The sequence below is a fragment of the Octodon degus genome, unplaced genomic scaffold (assembly GCF_000260255.1).
Source record: "Octodon degus isolate 3935 unplaced genomic scaffold, OctDeg1.0 scaffold00221, whole genome shotgun sequence".
NCBI classification, from domain to species: Eukaryota; Metazoa; Chordata; class Mammalia; order Rodentia; family Octodontidae; genus Octodon; species Octodon degus.
Genome location: NW_004524797.1, coordinates 1,006,179 through 1,030,146, shown reverse-complemented (window position 1 = coordinate 1,030,146; position 23,968 = coordinate 1,006,179). Strand labels below are relative to the sequence as shown.

Genomic DNA, 23,968 nt, shown 5'->3' with positions numbered 1-23,968 from the left:
CTCTCTCTCTCTCTCTCCCACAACCACCACCAGGTCTATTAGAGTAAGAGGATGGAGTGCATCAGGCACGGTCTCAGCCTCCACTGCTTGAACCAATACAATTTTTGTCCGGTTACTTCCTCAGTTTTTCAGTTGTCAGCTAGGAAGTAATAATCCCCAGGTACCTTGCAGGAGAGTTTCAAAGGATGGGACAGACCCTCAGCCATTAAAAAATACACTCAATGTGACATGAAGCCCAAAGATGATTACATTCTTTCAGGGCAGGGAGTCCCCAGTCCTCAGAGTCTGATCTCTTGGCATCAGGCTTGCCAGGCAAGGATGGCGGCAGCAGGCAGATACCACTCCTTCCTCTGAGCCCGGGAGGCCAGCCTGAGTGAGCTTCTATAAAGTCCTATGATGGGCCCTACCCACTCCAGTCCTCCCTGGCAAGCAAGTGCCTGCCTGTAGGGAAAGTGAAACTCTGGTGTCTGAATTGCTGAGTCATTAAAGTTAGTGCACGCGCCAAGGTCCAAGCACACTCGTCCATAACACTACCTTGAGGGCAGTGCACACTCATGAGCACATACAGCCAGCATGTGTGCACACTTGCTGGGTGGTGCACACACCCTCGTGTAGCATGCACCAAGGGAGCAGCTGAGAGGCCAGCCTTGCTGGGGACATCTCCACCCCCATTGCTGTAATTTTCCTTTCCTGGCAGCAGATCTGGAAGAACCTTGGCGGTGAGATAGGGCTGTAACGGGGCGGAGGACATGGATGTTCAGGCTGCCCAGCCATGCCAGCTTCACCCTTTCCAGAGGGCCCCCACCAAGCTTCCTGCGCCTATTTTCCTGTTCTGTAAAGTGGGGGCAGGGATGACATGGCCCTTCCATGTGCCTTTAGGGGCTGAGATGAGACCCAAGGGTGTCATAGGTGTGCACACGCTATCATGCAAGGGTTAGTATCTGTAGGAACCTGGAGCTGGAGGCTGCAGGGACACAGCTGAATGCAGCCCCTGCTCCACCATGGCCCAGCTGTGGCTCTTGCTCACCTCACGCCCTGCATCATCGTGGGAAGCCCATGGCCCCTACCTGCCGTGTTTGTACGTGGAAAGCGCTTGGCACGTCGTACACGCTCATAGCCTGCGAGTTTCATTGCCAGGGCGCTGCCAAGTCTCAGGAGAGCTGTTGACTGGGCCCCTTGTGGCTTCCTGACTGCTCCTGGGCCGGAAGCTGCCCTGGGATGTTGAGCAACCCCACATCCCCCCGGGCTGGGGAGGGGGCTGCTAGCAGGGGCAGAGGGGTCACAGCTGCTCATAGGTCATGTTGACTCCAGCAGCAGGGACTGAGCCCCGGCCCTACAGCCTGCCAAGTCTGATTGATGCCACCTCCTTGGTATTTCACTAATGTGTCCCCACCCACCCCTGTACACATTGCTGCCTTACTTCGGCCCAGGTGATTGTGGCCTCACAGCCATTCGAAACTCTCCTCTGTTCAGCCTTCAGAGTCCACCAAAAAGGGAAGCGGGTCTTGTTGCCCTGAGCCCACTTCCCTGAGGGTATCTGGCCCGCCAAACCCTGGCAGCCACTTGCCGTCTCCCAGGGCTGGACCTGATGGGGCCATGTATTAGTCAAGATGGGTAACTTATGTTCTGTGATTGTGAAGCCCTAGCCCAGTGGCCCCTGCTTTCCCTGTCCTGCTGTCTGTCTGTTGGGGTGCTGCTGTGCTGCACACGGTCCCCGGCCCCCCGGCGAGGGTCAGAGGCACCTTGTCTTACATGCTGTGCTCTGTAAGTGACTGAATCACTTTGTCCCTAACCCACTAATCAGAGTGAGTGCTGTGGCTGCCTAAACTGCGAGGGGGGTGTGTCAGGATGGAAGCCAGGGAAGACCAGTGGCCGTCACCATCTGCCGCACACAGGTGCTTATGGAGAGGGGGCGGGGGCTGGAGCAGAGCCTCTGACTTGCCTCCTGCTTTCCTATGCCCAGCCCAGGCTCAGGGCAGCTCCTTACTTTCCACTCATTGGCCAAAAGCCTAATGAGATCATTCTCCTTGCCATTTTTTTTTTCCCCAAGACAACCCATTTTCTTGTGACCCAGTACTGAGAAAAAGCTACACTGCTCCTTAGCCCATGGTGGCCTTGAGCTAATAGACACCGATTCTAATTGTGTCCCTTGTGAAATTGGTGGCTAGGACCCAGATCTGAGGTCTACCCCACTTTCTGTGCCTGGAGGACCAGACAGCATGCACTCAGTAGCATAAGCTCCCTACAATCCAGGTGATCAGTTTTCGCCAGCATTTTCCCTGTTTCTATACCCTTGACTATGGCTTTTCTATTTCTTTTTGTTTTGTGTTCTCTTGAGCTCTATAAATGAGGATCAATGAGCTTTAGTTAGTTGGTCCATCACTGTGCTGTGCACTTTCGTATAGCTCTAGCAAATGCAGTAAAGGTTTGGCAGAGCTCCAAGAAGAAAACTTAACATTTCTGAGCTTTGCATAATAGAAGGGGCCCCTGCAAGACCTTGGGATCACCTGGTGCATTGTAAAAGGCATAGCCCAGGGGTCAGGCCCCAGATATGACATTGATCAAGATATGTCAACTTGATTAGATTAAGAGACACCCAGCAGCTTGGTAAAGCATGCTTTGCAGTGTGGCTGGGTAATCTTGGGGGTGTGGCCTTGGGCACTGTGTCTGGTCCTTGGCCCCTGCCCTCTCTGGCACTGTTCCCTGCTCTGCCTTCCAGCCTGTGTAAACATCGCAGCCCCACTCCACCACACCCTTCTGCCATGATATTTCTGTCTTGGAGCTAGCGCATCAGGAACTGAAACTCTGAAATGACAAGCCGAATAAATCATTTCCTCCTGAAAGTTGTGGGCAGGTATTCTGTCCCAGCAATGGAAAAGCTGTGCACCTGATCAGTGACCTAATCCTGTGCCTAGGACTGGGCACAGAGCAGAGCTCCAGGGCCAGCACCTGGATGGGGCAGGCTCCTTCTGTCCTGCCGGGTGCCCTGGGGCTGGGCAGCTGCTGTGCTGGGCACTCCACAGCAGAACTCCCGCACTCTCTGAGGAACCTTCCTGTGCAGAGCATGAGCCCAGACATCAAACTGAATCTGGGCACATAGTGCTGAGGGTTAAAGTGGGGTAGGAGAGGCAGCTAGAGGGAGGCAGCTAGAGAGCTAGAGAGTAAGATCCCTGAAACCTGAAGATCAAAGATGACTCTGGAGGAGGTAGCTTGGCTTAGGAGAAGTGGCTGTGCATGTGGAAAGTGGAGCATGGGAGAAATAACACAGCAATAGGGAGGGCCAGGGACTGGAAATGCAAGGCAGGTGACAAGGAAATTAGACAGTACTGTTTAGGGGATAAGCGGAAGTAGTTACTGAGACCCAACCCAAAAGCCCAGAAGACCAGGCTCAGGATATGACCTTATCCTGAGGGTGACATATATGGGAGCATCGGGGTGATATGAGGTGGGGGCAGGCGTGACCAGGATCAACCAGCCAAGGCCTGGGGCCTGAAAGTACCCTGGCGAGATAAGGCCCCAGATCCTGTGTGGCCCTGGCTAAGGCCTGAACTGCTCTCAAGCTGGTTGCAAGGTGGCCCTGCGCGCCGCTCCAGCTGACCTGCCCTCACTCCTCTCAGCCAGCAGACAGGCTTGTATGTGTGTCTCATATACAGAAGTCCCTGATTAGTGAACATTCAAGTTGCGAACTTTCACAAATGGAAGGTCACAAATAGACCTTATACTTGGTGGTTTTGTTTTGTTTTGTTTTTTATGTTTTACATTGTATATTCGTGTCAGAGGTATCTAAGACTTACTTGGTCAGCCTTGTGAACGTATCCAGTTGACAAATGTTTTCCCAGAATGGAATTTGTTCGTAAGTCAAGTACTTTATGTTTTCTTTTGTTTGTTTGTTTGTTTGTTTTGTTTATGTATTTAGGACAGGGTCTACAGGGTCTCACTACACACATCAGACTCCTAGTGATCCTCCTGTTTTCAGCCTCCCAAGCACTGGGATTGCAGGCTCATACCACCACGCCCAGTCTCGGTCACTGTCTCAGTATGCCCCAGGGGCAGGGCTGGGATGGCATGCTGGGGATCAAACCCCAGTCCCTGTACCTGCCTAAGCAAGCACTTTAGACCACTGAGCTATCTGGCCGGCTCTTATATGTTTTCATTTTAAAATCTCCCTGCTGAGGTTAATAAACTAAGAGTGGCCCCTCACACATTCTGTCTGCCGCAGTCTCAGGGCCTTTGCCCAAACACTTCTGTCTGCCAGGACATCTGCGCCAGTTCTCCCTTGTCCTGTCTATGTGGCCTGCTCATCCTTCACCTCAAGCTCATGCGTCACCTCCAGTAGCTGTCCTCCCTGCTGGCATGTGCAAGTCCCCGGCGTGACGCCTCACACAAGGACTCTTCCCTCCCGTAAGGCAGGGCTCAGGCTCATGCTCACCAAGCCCCAGTGCCGGAAACGGAGTCTGGGCTCCGTCATGCTCAGTAAATAGTCAACAAGTACCAGCCGGATGAGGAACAGAGGAAACTCTAGATTCCTGCATGATAGCACGGGTTCAGCTCCCTAATCCAGAAGTGCAAAAGCCTGAAATGCTCTGAAATCTGAAAGTGGAATTGGAGCCCAGGCCTTCCAGCTCCAGAGAAGAGCTACCCACTTAGTTGGGCGAGGGACTGGGACAGAGTTGCTGGCCAGTTCTTTGTAGTTTCTCTGCCTTTTTGTGTTTACCTTTGAAGAGATGAAAAGCCCTAGTACATCAGCACGCAAGTTGGTGGAAATGATGCTCTGTGCCCCTTACCTCACTGGATGCATAGAGCTAGCCATGACTGTGAGCCACGCACACAGCTGGGCACTGCCCCCACCTGTGCCCACTTACAGATTCTCAAGTGAGGTCTTCCTGTGTCCCACAGCCAGGGCATTGAGCCTCAAGCCTTTTGTCCTATTTGTCTCCAACAGATGTCATGGCATCCCCAGTACCGGAGCTCCAAGTTCCGCCATGTCTTTGGCAAACCGGCCAGCAAGGAGAACTGCTATGACTCTGTGCCCATCACCCGCAGCGTCCACGACAATCACTTCTGTGCAGTGAACCCCCACTTCATCGCAGTGGTCACTGAGTGTGCAGGTGGGGGGGCCTTCCTCGTCATCCCCCTGAACCAGGTAAGACCACTTTGCCCTCCCCAGGCCATGACAGGCCTCCAGAGGCCGTCAGGACAGAGGGAAAGCAGACAGAACCTTGGTTTTTAGGCTTAGGTGTGATCCATGTCCTAGTCCTGTCTTGCCCTAGCTGTGTGACCTCAAGTAAGTCATGTCACCTCTCTGAGCCTTGGTGTCCTTCTTAGGAAAGTATCTGTATCTGGGGTTTCAGCCTCCAATAGCTGGGCTGGATATAATAGGGCTTCTGCTCTTCTCTGTAGGATGATTCTGCAAGTTAATTCACCTCTGCATAAAATATAGTTTTTAATATCTTCCTGAACTCATATGGAAATCTCAAAGCCACCTGTCCCTGCCAAAGAAAAGGGAAATAAACACTAGGCCTTGAAAGATGAGCTGTCAGAGGGCAGACTTGTCCTAGGCAGGCAGACCGTAGACCGTCGCCGAGAGTCAGTCTTATGACTCCTAGGAGTGACTGCTTCATGGAGATCATCCTCATGGCAGGGTACCAGCTCTGAGTCTCTGCCCACGGCTGGGCACCTGGAAAGACTTGGGGGCTTCTTAGCAGGGAGAGCCTCTAGCTCCCGCAAAGAGCTGTGAAGTCTCTCCAGAGAAGAGCGGCGCACAGACCAAGATCAGGATACTCCAGACGCACAGACAGCCACCACGTGACCACCACCTAGGAGTCAGCTGCAACGGCACGTGCCTGACCTGCACCCTCAGAGGACATCTGCAGTCATGGCCATAAATATACGCCAGAGTGGTTGAGAACGGGCTGGCTGGCTCGCTCTTTCTTTCTTTTCTTTTCTTTCTTTCTTTCTTTTCTTCTTTCTTTCTTTCTTTCTTTCTTTCTTTCTTTCTTTCTTTCTTTCTTTCTTTTTCTTCAGTCCAGGGTATTAAACCTAGAAACTTTGTACTGAGTTATATCCCCAGCCTTTTTTGCCCAAATGGAGCTCAAACTTGAGGCCTTCCTGCCTCAGCTTCCCAAAGTGCTGAGATTACAGGAGTGTGCTAGCATGCCTAGCTTATGCATAGACCAGACTTTCATTTTGCAGTTCAGTTGAGTTAGACATCAATAATACAAAGGGCTGGTGAGATAGCTCAGCAGACTAAAAACCTGCTTAGGCAAGCGCAAGAACAGGGATTTGATCCCCAGCACCACCTGCCATGGCAGCCCATCCTCAGGCATGCTGGGCCACTGAGACCAGGCGTGATGGTCCACACCTGTAGCTCCAGCTTTGAGGAGGCTGAAAACAGGAGGATCACTACAAGTCCAAGCTGTATAGTGAGACCCTGTACCAAACACATTAAATAACTAAATAAGGGGCCGGGAAGCTGACTCAGTAGAATAAGCACTTCCCTGGGAAGTGCAAGGGTCTGAGTTCAATCCTCGGTTCTGCCAAAAATAAATAAATAAAATGACGTAAATGTTAAATTCCTTCTCACTTAGAAAATTTAAAACACATTTCTGGGGCCGGGGAGATGGCTCAGTAGGATAAGCGCTTGACTAGCAAACGCAAGGATCTGAGTTCAATCCCCAGTTCCACCAAAAAAAACCACATTTCTAAAATAGCAGGGGCCAAAGAAGCAATCAGGAAATTTAAAAGTTCTTTGGATTATGTCATAAAACTTAGGGGATGTGGGGCATGTGGTGAATCAACACTGATAACAAGTACAGCACTGATACAAAGGGAAGAGGAAAAGTGAAGTACAAAAGGGAAAAAAAGGCTGACCATTAATGGCTAAGCATTTAATGTAAGACATTTAAAAAAAAAAAACAAAAACCAGTAAACCCAAAGAAAATTTAAGGAAGGAGATAATAAAAAGCAGAAAAGTCCAGGAATGGTGAAGCACGTCTAATCCCAGCTCTGGGTGAGCTGAGGCAAAAAAGCTGACAGGTGGAGGCCAGCCTGGGCTCCAGAGCAAGTTCAAGACCTAAGCCACACAGTGACACTCTTTCTCAAAAGAAAGAAAAACAGAAAGGAAAGAAGGAAGGAAGGAAGGAAGGAAGGAAGGAAGGAAGGAAGGAAGGAAGGAAGGAAGGTGGGAAGGAAGGAAGGATAGAGAAGCCTCTGGAGAGACTGATTAAAGAATAAAAGAAAGAAGATACAAATAACATCAGGACAAAAAAAAAGCAATGTAACCACGGAACTTTAAAATATAATATGATACAGCGGCCAAAAGCTCAGTGGATTAAAGTGCCTGCAAGCAGGCTCAGGGGCCGGAGGTTCAATCCCAGGGCCTGGCGTGCTGGCCCCACCCCCCAAGGCACACTGAGATGGTGATTGAGACTGGGTGTAGTGGCTTGCACCTATAATCCCAGCTCTTGGGAGGCTGTAAACAGGCGGATCGCTACAAGTCCAATCTAGTAGTGAGAACTTGAACACCCTATAAGCCCTTCCTTAAAATACAAAAATAAATAAATAAAATGTAATATGATAGCTGGGAATATAACTCACTGGTCGAGGACTTGCCTAGCATGTACATAGCCCTGGGTTCAGTCTCTAGCAACACAAGAAAATAATGTAGTAAGATATTTTAATGAGCAGCTTTATGCCAATAAATTTGAAAACATTGACAGTGTGAGATATGGATTCAAGTAGAGACTCTTTTCTCATCACCAGGAATCAAAAAAGAAAGGAAAAGTCTTATAATTTTTTTTAAATTAAGCAATAAAATTTTCTCTACACACCATAATGTCAAAAAATGTAAATGTCTTCTAATAGCAAGTAATAGCGAAGATAAGGAACAGTGTAAAATACATATGAGACAATTCTGGTTCCAGGTGAAATAGAAAATACATGTGGCCCGTTACCCGGGAATACCAAGCCGAATGTATGTTTGGTGCCCTAGGACAGAAGGATGGAATGGTGCATGGTAGCTCATGTTATAGCAAAATTAGGAAAATCCATGTTTTTAAATGATCTGTTGGTAATTTATTTTCCAGCGTTTACATTTGATGTTCTTTTTTGTTTGTTGTGTTTCACATATGCATATACATAAGGAAGATTCTAGGCCTAGATGAATTTATAGGCAAGTCTTACTAAACTTTCAAGGGAGAAATTATCTAATCTTTCACACGCTCCTCCAGAAATGACAAAAGAGGGAGGACTCCCTTCCTCATTCTCTGACACCTGTGTAGCCACGATACCAAAACCAGACAAAGAAGACGAAAGAAAAAAAAAAAAAAAAAAAAACGCAGACAGACTGCACTCATGAAAATGCAGAATTAGTAGCAAATAAAATCTAATCATGAATAAGGAAAGATATTTTGGGATCAAGTTATATTTATTCCAGAAGCTAAAGGTGGCTTAATATTAGTCCACAATGGTAAGCCATCTTATTGACAAATGACAGGAGAAAAATCATGCAGTCACCGCCATTGATGCAGAGAAGGCATTTGATAAAGCACAGTGACCATGCATGAGAAAAATCCCAGCAGAAGTCTCACTAGGTGTGTTCACTTTTTATCACCAGGACAAACACCTGAGATGATTAACTTTAAAGACGAAAGATTTATTTTGGCTCACAGTTTTGGAGGTTTCAATCCTTAATTGATTGGCCCTGTGGCTTTGGGGCATGGTGTCACCAGGAAGCACAAGAGACAAGGAAAGGGTCCAACAACCCGGAGGCAGGTGTCTGGTGCCCCATAACCTAAAGACCTCCCGCTAGGCCTCACTCCTTGAAGACTCTACCACCTACCTCCCAGGGACCTCCTGCTGGGAACAGTCAAGGCCAAAACTATGGCATCAGGGATAGAAGGGAAATCTTATAACCTATTGAAAACAGCATTTTACAAACTTTTTATTTTGAAATAATTTCAATCCTATAGTAAATTTGCAGCCAGACACAGAAGTACACACCTGTAATCCCAAGAGGCTGAAGCAGGCAAATCATTGCAAGTTCCAGGCCAGCTTAGACTATAAAGTGAGCTCAAGGTCAACCTTAACTACATAGCGAGACCCTGTCTCAAAAAGACTGAAAAAGAAAAAAAGAAAGGAAGGAAGGAAGAAAAAGAAAGAAAGAAAAATTGCAAATATAATTGAAGGAACTCCTGGTTATTCTTTACCTGGTTAACTAGTTATTAATGTTTTTCCATATTTGCACTATGTATGTGTTTGAAAGTGTAGAGATGCTGTAGCTACAAGCCTTCACCCCAAATGTTGTATTTCAGTCTATGTCCTGAGCGCGAGAACATTTTCTTGTATTCCCACAACAGAACCACATTTGGAAATCTAACACTATAGAATGCTAGCTGTACAATCCAAATTTATATTATGCCTATTACCTCAATAATGTTCCTTATAGCAAATTTTGCTTTCCTGATCTAGAATCCAATTCACAATCACATATTACATTTTAGGTATCAAATCTCCTAGCCTTCTTTATTCCATGTTGTTAGCAATTTTAAAAAGGCCAATGGTTTTGCAGAATGTTTCTAAATTTGGATTTATCAGGTTATGTGTTCATTAGACTCGTTTGTGTTATTTTTGGCAAAGACTGTTACACATCTGATGTTGTGTCCTTCTCGGTTCATCACTTCACGGGACCTATGATGTCATTTGTCCTGTTATTAGTACTGTTGGCTTTGGTCTCTTTGGTAAATAGTACAAACATCATTTATAAAGGAGGAATGTTAGACACATCCTTTTGAAATCAGGAATAAGATAAAAAGGTTATGACCTGCACAGTAAGAATAGAAAAATAAGTAGATGATATAAGGATAAAAAAGGAAGAAATGAAACTGCCCTTATCTACATAGCTGATTGTGCCCAAAGGAATGTGTATCTAAATTATTCTTTAAAAAGGGTATTTGTAAGGCATCTGAGTGCAAAACTCAAAATACACAAGTGATTTACTTTTGTACATACGAGGAACATTCAGAAAAGATGTAATTAAGTATTTCCAGGAAGATAATAGAAAATCAGATGCTTATGAATAAACATTAAGGACTTGGAGAAAATTGTAGAGCGTTATTGAAAGACTGATATTAAAGATGGCCTAAGGGAATGGCAGGGTGTGCTATGTTCATCATGGACACTTTTCTTCCTTACCAAATTTTATATTTCTGTAGCACCCTTTCCCCTACAGGAGATTGAAACCAGGGCCTTCACAGCTAAATCTCCACCCCCTTTTTTATTTTTTGATTGATTGATTGATTGAGACAAGGCCTTACTACCTTGCCCAGGCTGGGTTTGAACTTTCGATTCTTCTGCCTCCCTTTCTGAGAGTGCTGGGATCGCACCACCATGCCCAGGTTAGCTCCGTCCTTTCTTCAGACACCTTATTCCTTCCTTAGGACACCACACCTTGACTCCTTGAAATTAGTCTGCGCCCTGCTCCGTACCCCCAGTGTATGTAGAGTAGGGAGAAGAGGAGTCACTTTACCATTATGGGTGCATAATTGGTGTTCATAAATTTTCATTGACTGAACAAATTACCTAATGATTCCTCATCCACATATCCAAGGGGGCATAAATGGCAAAGGGAATGGCAGTAGCAAAGGCTGGGGAGCTGGGCGGCAGGGGGCAGGTTATACCTGGAATGTTCAAGGAACAATGCAGAGAGCAGTCTGACCAAAACAAATAATCAATCTGAGAAGGACAAGAAGGGAAATACACTGGAGAAGTAGGCTGGGGCCGGTGAGAAGAGCCTTGAGTTCAAGGCAGAGGCTAGTGAACTCATCGGAAGAAATGATATTTTTCAAACTGAGGAGACAAAGACAAAATGAGATCTGGAGAAAGCCTCAAAGATCAGAGCTGGAGTGACCTTTAGAGATGTTTTGGGGAGCCACCTGTTTATCCAAGATCTGAGTGCTTATAAAAGGTTCTGTCCACCATACAAATTGCATTCTTAATTAAAGGATTAATTGGTTGGCTTTGCTGATCTTTATCAAAACTCCAGCTCTTTTAGAACTGTCAATACTCATTACTGATACCAAGAAAGTAAACTGGTTTGATGTGATAAAATATGACAAGGGTGGGGAAGGGCTTAGACAGATGCACTGGTGAGACGTTTCTCAGGTCTCAGCCTTTCAGCAGAGAGCCACCTGAGGGACTGGAGGGAGAGCATTCAGGCCGAGTGAATAGCATGTGCCAGAGCCCCTCGGTGGGAATGGGCTTGGTAGGAATGTGCAGCATTACTTGGGTAAGAGTGGTGACACATGATGGGGAGCAGAGCCCAGGTCATGAAGGTATTTAGACCAAAGTGAGCCTGGGCTCCTCTGAGTCAAGCAGGAAACCACTGCTGGGTTGGAATTCAGCTGTCCTACACAACTTGATCCTAGGTAAGACATCAGATGGCTTTGGGCTTTGTAAAATTTCATAGCTAGCTCAAGGGCATAGGCTGCTATCCCAGGCTCCTAAGAATCTGGCCACCACTAGCACTGGGGCCGCCATCCAGAGCTTCTCCCAGGACAGTGTCACCATGCTGGTTCTCATTCTTTGGGTCTGTGGTGCAGCCAGAGAGCAGTGTTTCCAGTAGGCTTTCTGGTTATATTACAGGAGGCCCAGCTAAATTCCACTTCAGATAAACAAGTAATTTTTTTCAACTTTTTTTATAATTAAACTTTTTATTTTGATAGTTGTAGATTAAATGCAGCTGTAAGGAATAATACAGCAAGGTCCTGTGTGACCTTTGTCCACACCCCCTCAATAGTCACATCTCATAGACGGCAGTGCAGGCTCTCAACCATGGTATTGGCGGCACAGTTAAGACCCAGCATTAAAAAAAAAAAAATTAAAAAATTAAAAAAAAAAAGACCCAGCATTTCAAAATAAATAAAAAATGAAAAAAGATCCAGTATTTCCATCAGAGACCTCTCCATTGTCCTTTGACACCACAGCCACTCCCTCCTTAACCCCTGACAACCACTAATCTGGTCTTCAGTTTTATATTTTTGACATTGTAAGAATGCAAAAGGGGCTGGGGAAATCCAGTGGTAGAATGCTTGCCTAGCAAGCTGGAAACCCTGAGTTTGGTCCTTGGCACCAAAACCAAAAAATAAACCTCCCCTAAAGAATGCAAAATATCTGGGCATGTATTCTTATAATCCTGACCTGTAATGCCAGGTTTCTTGGAAGGCTGAGGCAGGAGATTCATAATTCCAGGCCAACCTGGGCTACACAGGGAAACCCTGTCTCAAACAAACAAACACGTACATACATATATACATACAGTTGCATAAAGGGAACCTTACAGTTGTAACCTTTTGGGTGGGCTTTTTTCACGCAGCAAAATACTCTGGGGATTCATCCAGGTTGGTGCCTTTTTAAGTTGTGTGTTCTTTTCTATTGCTAAGTAGCATTCCACACAATGGGTGAAGTACAGTTTATTTAACCACTCGGCCATAAAAAGTCATGTGGTTGTTTCCAGTTTAGGGCTATTGTATGTTTAGTTGCTATAAACGTTAGTGTGCAGGTTTTCGTGAGAAAATCAGACTGTCTTCATTTCTCTGGAGTAAATGCCTGGGAGGACAGTTGCTGGGTCATAAAGAGTTGCATGTTTAATTTTTCTAAGAAGTTGTGAACTTTTTACAAGTAACTTTCAGTGCTATAAAATTAGGGTAAAAAATTCATGGTTTTTGTATCTGATAAGACTTTGTTGGAGCCCTCTGTGTTTTTATTTGCTAAATCTGGCAGGACTGCTGCTTTGTGGTGCAGCCGAAGCTGCTGACTTGCAAACTCCACTTTGAGGAGAAGGTCATACTCTAGTTCACTTTTGTAATTTGAAGAAGTCTCAAACACAAAACAGTGTGAGCTGGACGGGGTGGTCCACACTACAAGCCCAGCACTCAGGAGGCTGAGGCAGGATTGCTGTAAGTTAGGCCAGCCTGGGCTGCCTAGTGAGTTCAAGACTGAACTACATGGTAAGACCCTGCCTCAACAATATTTTTTCATGTATTTACATATACTCATTATGTAAATATATATTTCACAAATTTTCATATGTTTGCATGTATACATATATGACTCTTCTATATCCAAATTACGTAATTATCAAGAGCTTATTTTCTTCCTTTATCTACCTGGTTTTTTGGGTTTTGTTTTGTTTCTTCAGTGCTGGGGATTGAACCCAGGACCCTTGCACTGAGCTTGAACATCCCCAGCCCTTCTTCATCTTTTACTTTGAAGCAGGCTGCTGTTAAATTGCCCAGGCTGAGCTCAGGCTTGAGGTCCTTCGCTCAGCCTCCCAAAGCAGGGGCTTGTAGGTCGGGGCCACGCTGCGTCCCACCTTTTTATCCTTTTCATTTCCCCCTGAAATATTTTAAAACAAATCCTGGACATTTCGTCATCTGCCCCCACATTCTTCAGTGTGCAGTTCTAAAAAGCAGGGACATTTTCTAACATAATCATAATGCCAGGGTCACAACATTAATGACAACTCCCTGTGCTATCTGATTCCGTTTGTGGAAATGTCCCAGTTGTCTCATAAGTGTGGTTTGTTTGCCTAGAAGGCTACAAGAGACCTTGGGTTAGGTTGACATGCTTCTTTCTTTCTTCCTTTCTTTCTTTCTTTCTTTCTTTCTTTCTTTCTTTCTTTCTTTCAGAATACAAAAGAAAAGTAAAAAAAAATTAGAAATTATACAGAATATCACTAAATAAAATGATAGGAATTCAACAATGATCATTATTGTGGTCTTCAAAGTATTTGTTCAGATTACCAGGTATAAGTATGCACAATTGGTCAAAAAAATATAAAGAATTAAAAAGGAGAAAAACATTTAAGCATTCACTGCTCCTTTCAATACAACAGCAGAAATCAGCAATAGAATTGTCCACGCTGCTCTGTGTATATATGTATATCTTTCTTTTTCCTTCTTCTTTCTTTCCTCCTTTCCTTCATCCCAGTTCTTCCTTCTCTGTGAACAGTTTGTTTCCCTTTCACAGTAGGGAAATATTGTACTGTTCAGATTTTATTTACTCTTTCAGTTTCTTACACTAAGGAGACAATATGATGTTTACACATGTGGATCTGATTTGTTTGACTTACTGGGTATGGTCTCTAGGTGCATCCACTTACCTATAAAACCTTTGAGTTTGTCTTTTTTTGCAGCTAAGTAATACTCCCTTGTATAAAAATACCACGTCTTTTTTTATCCAATTCCTCAGTTGATAGACATTTGTGTTGTTTCCAAGATTTAGCTATGACAAGTTGTGCTACTGTAAACATGGGTGCACATTTATCACTGTGGTAGGAGGTTTTCAATTCTTCTGGAAAAATACCCAAGAGGGGAGTAGCTGGAATGAATGGGACCTCCAATGATAGTTTTCTCGTTTCTTGAGTAACTATATCCAGTGTTTCTGAGCAGGTCTACAAAACTGAGAGAGGAAACACACACTAGCCTGTCCCATCATCGGGTATACTCATCCAGATAGGCCCAGCAGGGTTCAGGGCACATGCTGGTGCCTTGCCAACACCTGTCTGTCTTGCGGGAGTGTCACTCTATTCCCCAGAGAAGGGTGCTAAGCCTTAGTGTCATGACTTCCCCAGCATCTTGAGCACTGAGGCCTGACCCACAGGGTCATTTAGTCCTGCATGTGGCTAGGAACCTCACTCGCAGTGAGCCCACCTTCTGCTCCTGAGGCTTGGTGTATCAATTGGCTTTGGCTCCTCCTTGGTTTAGCAGGCCCAAGAACTGGCGGTAAGCAGTATGCCAAAGAAAGACGACACAGGCTGGCCATCATAGCGAGTAAGGGAGCACTGCACTAGAAGGTGCCTGGCTATGCCATAGAATCCCAGAAATTATTACGAGAGGCCTGGCTGGCCCAGGCAATGTCCCATGCCCCAAAGAGGCTGGCTCCACCGTCAGTGTCCCAGCCTTTCTTCCACTGGCACTAGGGTGAGCCTGTGGAGGAAGAAGGCTAGAGGGTGAGTTTCACAACCTGGATGACCTGGAGCCTTGGAAACCAAGGTCTATGCTAGTCCTGCCCCTGGAGCCCAGCCCTGACGCAGCAATCCAGCAGGGCTGAGGAGCGTGGACTTTGCTGTGAGGTGTGGAGGGTGGGGAGGAGGAAAGGGGAGGGAGCCAGAGCCCCTGTGAGCCGGCCCAGGGACATTGCTGGGAGTAGGCCAGGCCCAGGGGGCCATGTGCCAGGGAGAGGCCGGGTGGACACAGTGGCTAGGAGGCCGGGGAGAGGCACTTCCTGCTCGGCTTGCAGAGGCCAGTCTGACCCTTCTCAAGCATGTCTGACCACATCATTCCTGTGCTCCAACACCTCCCTGGGCTCCCCGTTGCCTGTGTTCTCTTCAGAGCCCTCCAAAGCTTGTCCCAACCTGTCCTTGGTTGGTTGGTTGGTTGATTGGTTAGTTGGTCGGTCGTACTGGTGATTAAACACAAGGCATTCACACTAAGGTATATTCCCAGCTATATTTTTACTTTTTATTTTGAGACAGGGTCTCGCCAAGTCACTAAATTGCATAGGCTAGACTCAAACTTCTTTTTTTTTTTTTTTTTTTTTTTTTTTGCGGAACTGCGAATTGAACTCAAGGCCCTTGCTCTTGCCAGGGAAGCGCTTATGCTACTGAGCTATCTCCCCAGCCCACTAGATTCAAACTTCTGATTCTCCTACTCACTCTCCCAGAGTGCTGGGATTGCAGGCATGTGCCATTCCCCTGACCTCCACTCTGCACATTTTGAGACCCAAAGGCTTCCAAAGTGCAAACCTGTTCTCCCCATCGAGGTTCCCAACATTCTAGAAATGTAGAGTAAGAGCCTGTCTCATTTGGGGAAGTCTCTTCAGTTCCATCTGTTCAGCCTGGAAAAGAACATAGCCCAGGGATGACTCCCTGTGCCTTGAAGGAGCTGGTCCAGGACAAAGAGGCACCTATATCCAGGGGGCCTGAGGGACCGAGCTAAGAAGCAGGGAGTGGGAGGAGTGGAAGGCCACACAGCTGGACATAAGAAGTGCTCTTTCAGAATAAGTGCCTGACCTGGCACATGCGTGACTCCTTAAATCATGAGCCCTAAAGAAAACCATGAAAAAACTTTTCCTTATAGCACAGGAAAGTGGCTGATCAAACTCTTGGTTTCATCAGTTGTTGAAACATGGTCAAGGGTGACATTTTATTCCTGTGGGCACCTCAAAGCAAAGACCCACCTATTCTGTAGGGTGAGGTGGGGGGTCCCTTCACAGTGCACTTTAGCTGGTGCCCTGGCCCTGGAACTTACCAACCAACTTTAAACACCGCATGATTGTGGTCAGCTCCAATGACCGCACACCAGGTCTTCACTGTGTCCCTGGTGTGGTCTCTGTACTTTTACACTTTTGGGTTGGGGAGTAGAAAATGACATAGCAGGGTCTCAGCTGCAGAAGGCCCAGTAAGTCAGCCTTCCAGGCTTCCCCCTGTCCACCTTGGGTGACCTCCCTGCCCCTCCTCCACCTGTCACCACCCTGTGCTATTAGACCATGACTAGGACAGCGTGATAGGAACAGCCACGCCCCATGAGTGCCAAGGGTTGCAGTGTTCTCAAAGTCTCTCCCAACCTCCACCTGAGGGCTGCCCTTTGGGGTCTTGCCTTTCAGTCCACTCCGCCTGTCCCAGCATAGACTCTTGGAGATACTGGCTCTTGCACCCAAGCCAGTTCCCTGGAGTCTGCCAAGGGGCAGGGGTATCTTCCCTGATGTAGAAATTCTGTTCCCATTGACCAGAGCTGCCTGGGGCTGAGTGCTGGCCTAATGGGCAGAAAGGTAGAAATGTCCCCTGATTACAAACATCTAGAAAAAATAAATAAATATATATATATATATATATATATATATATATAGAGAGAGAGAGAGAGAGAGAGAGAGGTGCTTTTAGAAGCTCATTCTTTTAGCAACAGATATCAGCTGGTGCTGGTTCTCTGGGAAGGCCCAGCTGTCCTTTGTCCAGCTGACAAGCAGGGGAGGAGTTGCTGCAGAGCCTCTGTCCTGGGGGCCTAGGAGGAGCTCAGCTTGGGAGGAACTGCCCCTCTTGGCCAGCAGCCCTGAGCACCTTCCCTGAGTCTGTGGCTCCAGTGAGCAAGAGACGGAAGTGTGCTTCCTGTCAGCCCAAGGCCAGCCTGCCAATTAGCGCTTCCTGAGAAACCTGCAGGGCAGAAATTCGGGCATGGCCCTGGGCCAGAGAATAAAGAGATAAAGGCCCTGAAAGCAACCTGACCCAAAGCAGAAGGTCCAGTGTACACCTCATGATCCAGGAAATGATCCACAGAGAAGGGAAGGCTGTGTGCAGGAAGGAGCCAGGGCACTGACTCAGAAACATTCCCCCCAGAGCAGTTAGGTACCCCACAGGGTCATGGAAGTGGGGAGCTGAAGCTAGGCTCTGCTACTCACAGCCCACTGACAAAAGCCTCTTCCAGCCTAGTCTTCCCCTAGCACAAGGGTGCTGTGATCCATTAGTGATGCCTGCCACAGGTATGGGGTGAGTGAGCTCTGCTGGGTGTTCATTATTCCTGGTCTCTGAGAACTCCTCAAGGATACATTTGGTTTGGGGAGGGAGGTTGGTTTTTTCAGAAAATATAGGGGCCAGGGAGATGGCTCATTAGAATAAGCACTTCCCTGGCAAGCACAAGGGCCCGAGTTCAATCCCCAGTTCCTCAAAAAAAAAGAAAATATGTAGTGTATGGGGGGGTTGTTTTGTTTTTGAGACAGTGTCCTGCTTTGTAGCTCTGGTGAGATTTGAGTTTATAATCCCTCTGCCTCAGCCTCCCAAATATTGAGATTATAGGTATGCTCCTCCTCACCTAGCTTCTATAGTTTTGTTTTAAAATACATTTTCGATGAAGGTAAAATCTAATCTACTTTTTATTTCTATTATTACATTTTTATAGTAAATAATGATTACATTCATTGTGGGGAGTGGGTACCTGTACATAACACACCTTTTTTTTTTTGATCCCCTCACTCTCTACTCAGTCTCTTCTTGGTCTTCTTCCTTTTGGCAGGGGAGCTATCTCCCTGTTTCATATCTAGTTTTTAGTTTACTCTTTAGTTATGCTTTGTGTTTCTCATATAAAACCCTATGATATCTAAGCTTGCATGTCTGATTTATTTCACTTAGCGTTGTGGTCTCAAAGGGCACCTGTTTCTCCATAAGAGACTCAAATTTATCCTTATTTATGGAAAAGTGGTGCTTCGTTGCGTGTAAGTGCCGCATTGCCTTTAACCACTCACCTGCTCACAGACACATAGGCTGTTTGCAAGATTTGAATTGTGCTATTACAAGTTGTGCTGCTAAAAACATGGCTATGCGTGTGTCACTGTGAGCCGTCTTTCATTCCTTAGGGAAGGTGCCTAGAAGGGAAATAGGTGGCTCAAATGGAATTTCTCGTTTTAGTTTTTTTTAAGGAATCTCTACTGATTTCCATAAAAGGAGTCCTTTTCCCCACAGCCTCACCAGCAGCTGTTAATACTTGATTTCTTGATGGTAGCCCTTCTTTGTAGAATAAGATAGAATCTCAGTGTTATGTTCATTTGTATTTCTGTAATGGCCAATGATGTGTGTTGAGCATTCTTAATTTGTTTCCTAGCCATTTGCATTTCTTCTGGGAAGTGTCTATTCATTTCATTTGCCCATTTTTTGACGGGGTTTTTTATTTGAGGGAGAGATCTAATTTCTTTTTCAGCTTCAACTGGTTTTTGTTGTACAGTACAGAAAAGAACATCAAAAAATAAAATACCATATGAACTACACTGAAAACACCAATAGCACCCTGTTAAAAAAAAAAAAAAAGTCTTTGCTTCAGTTGTCACACCTGAGGATTGTGCTCATGTGACAGCTGCACATCCCTGCATCACCTGTCCTGGCCATTTTGTAGGTCATCCTTGACATCTCAGTGATCTTGCTGTTTTGTGAGGAAGTTCTTATTATATTATATAGTGTGTAGTTAACAAGGACATAAAATATCATAAAATAATTTAGTTCTTAATATGTATTTTACATTTAGAATAGACATCTACATTTTCACATCAACTATGTACTTCCTTACAAAACCTAATAGATAATATCAGAAATAAATTCCTATCTGAACTACAGTGAAAATTCCAATAGAACTCTTAACACAAAAATTAGCTTTGCTTCAACTGTCACACCCAAGGCGGTCTTCGCACATGACAGCAGCATGTTCCGTGCTTATATCTCACTCTGACACACGTGTGCTTAGCTTTCCGCTCCTCTCTTCTCTTCTTATTTTGTCAAGAGCTTCCTCCTTGCCTTAGTTATTTTTCTGTCATTACTGAAGCAAAACACCTGATACCCAGGGCTAAAGGAGGAAAGGTTTATTTAGCTCAGGGTTTGTAGAGGTTTTAGTCCATAATCGCTAACTCTAAGGCAGGGTGGCACATGGCAAAGGGGCAACCATTCATGGCAATGGAATTCAGCAAAAGCAACTGGAGCCAAATGGGAGAAAGCCTCTTTCTGCCCCTTTCATCTTATCCAGGCTTCTGGGATTAGACAGTTCCAATCCACTCAGTGGACTGATCCAGCAATCATGCACCCTTAATTCCAGCATTAACCATGAATCAGTCACAAACTCTAGATTCAGCTACCTCCAAAAAAAAACACCCCACCTGAAAGTTCATGAGGCTTTGGTGGTGGGCAGGGAGATCTAGACACAGCCATAACACTGCTTATATTGTCCAGTATGCACTTAGCAGGGAAATAAAATGTTAATAAAATACAATATTGAATATGTAATGAGTACTTAGAAATCAGTATTTTCACATTAGCTGTTTAGCTGCTTATAAAACCAAAAAGACAATATCAAAAATTAGAAAACTATATGAGTTACAATGTAAACACAAACAAAAGTCCATCGCAGGAATAAACTTTGCTTCAACTGTCATATCCAGGGCAGTCTTCACACTTGACACCTGCATGTTTAATACACAAGTATTGCTCACATTAATAGTATGTATGTTTTGTTTTCTTGTCCTTTCTTCTGGGGCACAGTTGACATCTTTAGGTCTTCGTGATGCCGCACCTGTATGTTCACCTGTCATCTCACCAGTGCACTCCACAATTTTTTTGTGTAGCTACTTGGACAGAAACATTTGGTGTTTCCTCAATGTAAATGATCTCTGATGAGCTCCAGTCTCAATCCTCTAAGAAATTTTTTTCTGTAATATCTTACTCTGGTTATTTTCTTTGTAAACTGTCAAGCTGTTTAGAGTCAAGTGAAACAGAAGCATTGGCCAATACTTTGTGTTTCAGGTGACATCACTGTTCCTGTATAACGCATCATAACATGTGCAGAACATCTACTTCCCGTTTGATTTTGTTGCTGAGTTTCCATCTCAAGCTTCCCTTTTGTTGAAGTTTTCCTGCTAATGTTTCCTTCATGAAGAAATGTTGACATTATCAGTACCAGTTTGCTTTTTCTTTGCCATATATGAGGCCAATGTTGTATCTTTCTGAAATCCAAAGATTGTACTATACCATTCTCTGTCTTGAAATTGGAGCATTTCATTTGGATTTTCTGCTGTGTTCCTATGTACATTCCTGCACCAGGCAAATTGTGCTCTCTTAGCAAACATCAAGTTGAATGTCATATTACAATTAGTTGGGAGATGGGAGCAGCAAATCTGTTCATAGCATCACTCGGTTCATTACTGTAGAAATAAGGACCTGATGGCTTAGTTGCAGGATAAATGTCTAAAGTATAATAAGCCTTTACATCTATGAGGGCATAAATGTTTATACTATATTTGGACCCATCAACTTTTCCTAAGTCTTTTACATTCCTGCGATCACCATGAGAAATCCATGCTAAGTATGCTGTACTTGTGAGTGCTTTCAGTTCACCTAGTGAGGCGTCATAACAAAATCATTTTGAATATGGCCATTGGTGCATGCAGAACTTTTTGCTTGCATTTCGGCGTCTATGCATTTCACAGCAACTCTTAGATTTCGTCACAATTTCCAACATTGAATGGCGTGTTAGCATTCTATCCAATACTGTTGCACCCCTGCCAAGAACTCTATTTTAGACTTAGTTCTAACAGGGCATCATTCTGTTTGGTTGGGCCGCTATTTCCCAACACTTTGACTAATCAAATATGTGCTCACATTGCTGTTTTCATCTGAATGTTGTCATCTGAATCAAGGAGGGCTGCATTCCCTGTGTCTGGATCAGTGGAGTCTTGAGCCATCTCACCATTGCAGGAACTTTGGCTCACGTGGCCAGCGTCAGAGTCATCATCATTATCACCACACACTCTTTTGCTGTGAATACATGCATTTTTACATAATGGATCATCTTCCTCATCCATTTATGAGTAATCTGATGATTCACTTGTGTGTGTGTGTGTGTGTGTGTGTGTGTGTGTGTGTGTAACCAGGGATTTGAACTTAGACCCTTGCCAGGCAAGCGCTTATTCTACTGAGCCATCTCCCTGGCCCCTTGGTGATTCACTTTTGACTACCCCCAGAACTTGCAAATCTGATTTTTTAAGTACCACTGTAGTGAATTGGGCTGCTCTTCCCAGAAAAATCAAAAGAAATTTTTTTTAAAGAATCTGTTGAAGTGCTGTGGGTCTATTGGACCTGTTGTGATGCTCAGGTAAACATATACAAAACTAGTTTTGTCATAGCCTCTTCGATCTCCAAAAACATAACTGTGGGTCCAAATCCTGTTTTGATACTTTTGCACAGGTACACTCCTTGCCCTTTTGTCATACCAAGTGTGCAAACACATAAATTGCTTCCCTTTTTTTTTTGTTTGTTTGTTTTTTTGTTTATTACAGGGTCTCACTACATAGATCGGACTCATAGTGATGTGCCTGTTTTCAGCCTCCCAAGTGCTGGGATTATATGTGCATGCGCCACCACACCCAGTCTCAATCACTGACTCAGTGTGTCCTAGGAGTGGGGCCTGCATGGCTTGTAGTGCTGGGGCTCGAACCCCAGCTGCTGCACTCCGCCTAAGCAGGGCTTTAGTCTTCTGAGCTATCTGGCAGGCCCTGATTGCTTCCTTTATACCTCGGGGGAAAGCACTGTGAGGTACAGCCAGCTACTATAATGCTAGTGTAACAATTTACAGTAGAAAAGTAAGGGACAGATCTGCTGACCTCAGATCACAACTGCTTAGGCCTCAGTTAACCCATTTTTTTTATTTTCAAAACTGTTTCCTGTACAACTGAGGTACTATTGTTCAGAAAGTTGTTGCCTATGCCTATGACTTCAAGAGTTCTACCTATCTTATCTTCCAAGAGGTTAAAAGTTTCTGTTTTAATATTTAGAGTTCTGATCTGTTTTTATTTTACTTTAATACATGGTGGACGATATGGGTCTACATTAAATCTGCTTGTGGATAGCCAATTTTCCCACCATCATTCGCTAAAGAGGCTATCCTGGGTTGGCCAGATAGCTCAGCGGATTAAAGTGCCTGCTTAGGCAGATGCAGGAACCGGGGTTCAATCCCTGGCCTGCCATACCAGCCCCTCCCCCACGGCACACTGTGACAGTGATTGAGACTGGGCATGATGGCACATGCACCTGTAATCCCAGTACTTGGGTGGCTGAAAAACAGGAGAATCACTGTAGTAAGACCCTGTAGTCCCTGTACTAAATACATTTTTTTAAAAGAGGGTATTCTTCCTCCGGTATTATGTTTTTAGCTCCTTTGTCAAAAATCAGGTGACTGTGTCTGGGGTTTTTTCTGCATTGGCTATTATGTTACATAGATCTACATGTCTGTTTTTGTGCCAGTACCATACTGACTTTATCACTGTAGCTTTGTGGTATAATTTGAAATCCAGGATTGTGGAGCCTCTTGCTTTGTTGTTGTTACTGAAGATTGTTTTTATTATTCTAGGTCTCTTTCTGGTTCCACATGAAATTTATGATTGTTTCTCCAGCTCTGTGAGGAGTGTTGTCGGTATTCTGTTTGGGATTACATTAAATCTTGGGAATCAGTTTTAGAGGTATGGCCTTTTGACAGTATTGGTTCTGCCTATTCAGGAGCAAGGGATGTCTTTCCATTTTGTCATATCCTCTTCAATCTCCTTTTCCAGGGTACTCTAGGGTGTTTGTTTGTTTGTTTGTTTGTTTTTGATTTTGATTTTAGAATATCTGAAATTTTCAATCCTTTCCTTACAGGTTACTAGATCACTTTTCATTAAGAAAACTGTAGAAAGTTAGTAACTGCCACAGGTGAACGCCAGGCAGTGGCACGTGTCAGTTTTCCAGAGTCCTGCTTTGCGGGATGTCTGAATGCCCTGCGCGGGGTCTCTGCTCACACCTGCTGGAATCATTTGTGGCAGATTTTAGCCCACAGGTCACTTTTCCTCATATTTCTTTGTAAACTCTCCAGCATTCTTACAGAATTTTTTACAGTCCTTAGAGTATTCTTCAGCTAGGTCAGCCCGGAGCGGGTGCTCAGGCTGGGGGTCATTCCAGTGCTATGAGGGACTGGATCACTTGCTCAGTCTTGGTCGCTGCCTTCCAATTCTCAGCACTGATTACCGGCAGGCAAACTTGCCCTTTTTCATCAGTGTTTGGGGGATAGATCTTTGTTTTAAATGTGGTCTTCAGTGGTTTGAATGGATACTCTGCTGGAAAGTTGATTTCAATTCTAAAGGCCCCCTTCTCATATGGAGGGGTGTAAGGAACAATAAGCCCTTGCCAAGTCATAAATTAGCTTCATCAACCTGGATGTTACAGAAGTTTTTCATTCCATTTTTGCGGATCTCTTCAAGCTCCGTCATCAGCCTCCTGCTGGCCGCCATCTTGGATCTGCTGCCGCTGCTTTCCCAAAATGACTCTAGTTTTATTATTGAGATCTTTCATTCCCCCTGGGTAGTGGTAATCCCTAGTATGTAACTTTTCTTTTTTATTTTCTTTTTTTTTTTT

General features: G+C 45.0%; 1 protein-coding gene and 1 pseudogene across 1 annotated transcript in view; one reads left to right on the top strand and one right to left on the bottom strand.

Moving 5' to 3' along the window:
* Coro2a (coronin 2A) overlaps positions 1-23,968 on the top strand; it is a 75,715-nt gene that overhangs the window by 28,428 nt on the left and 23,319 nt on the right. Inside the window, exon 2 of the mRNA XM_004645218.2 lies at positions 4,943-5,143. Within this exon, the coding sequence (XP_004645275.2) occupies positions 4,943-5,143 (201 nt within the window). The remainder of the gene's footprint in view (positions 1-4,942; positions 5,144-23,968) is intronic.
* LOC105744074 lies at positions 23,383-23,844 on the bottom strand (annotated as a pseudogene).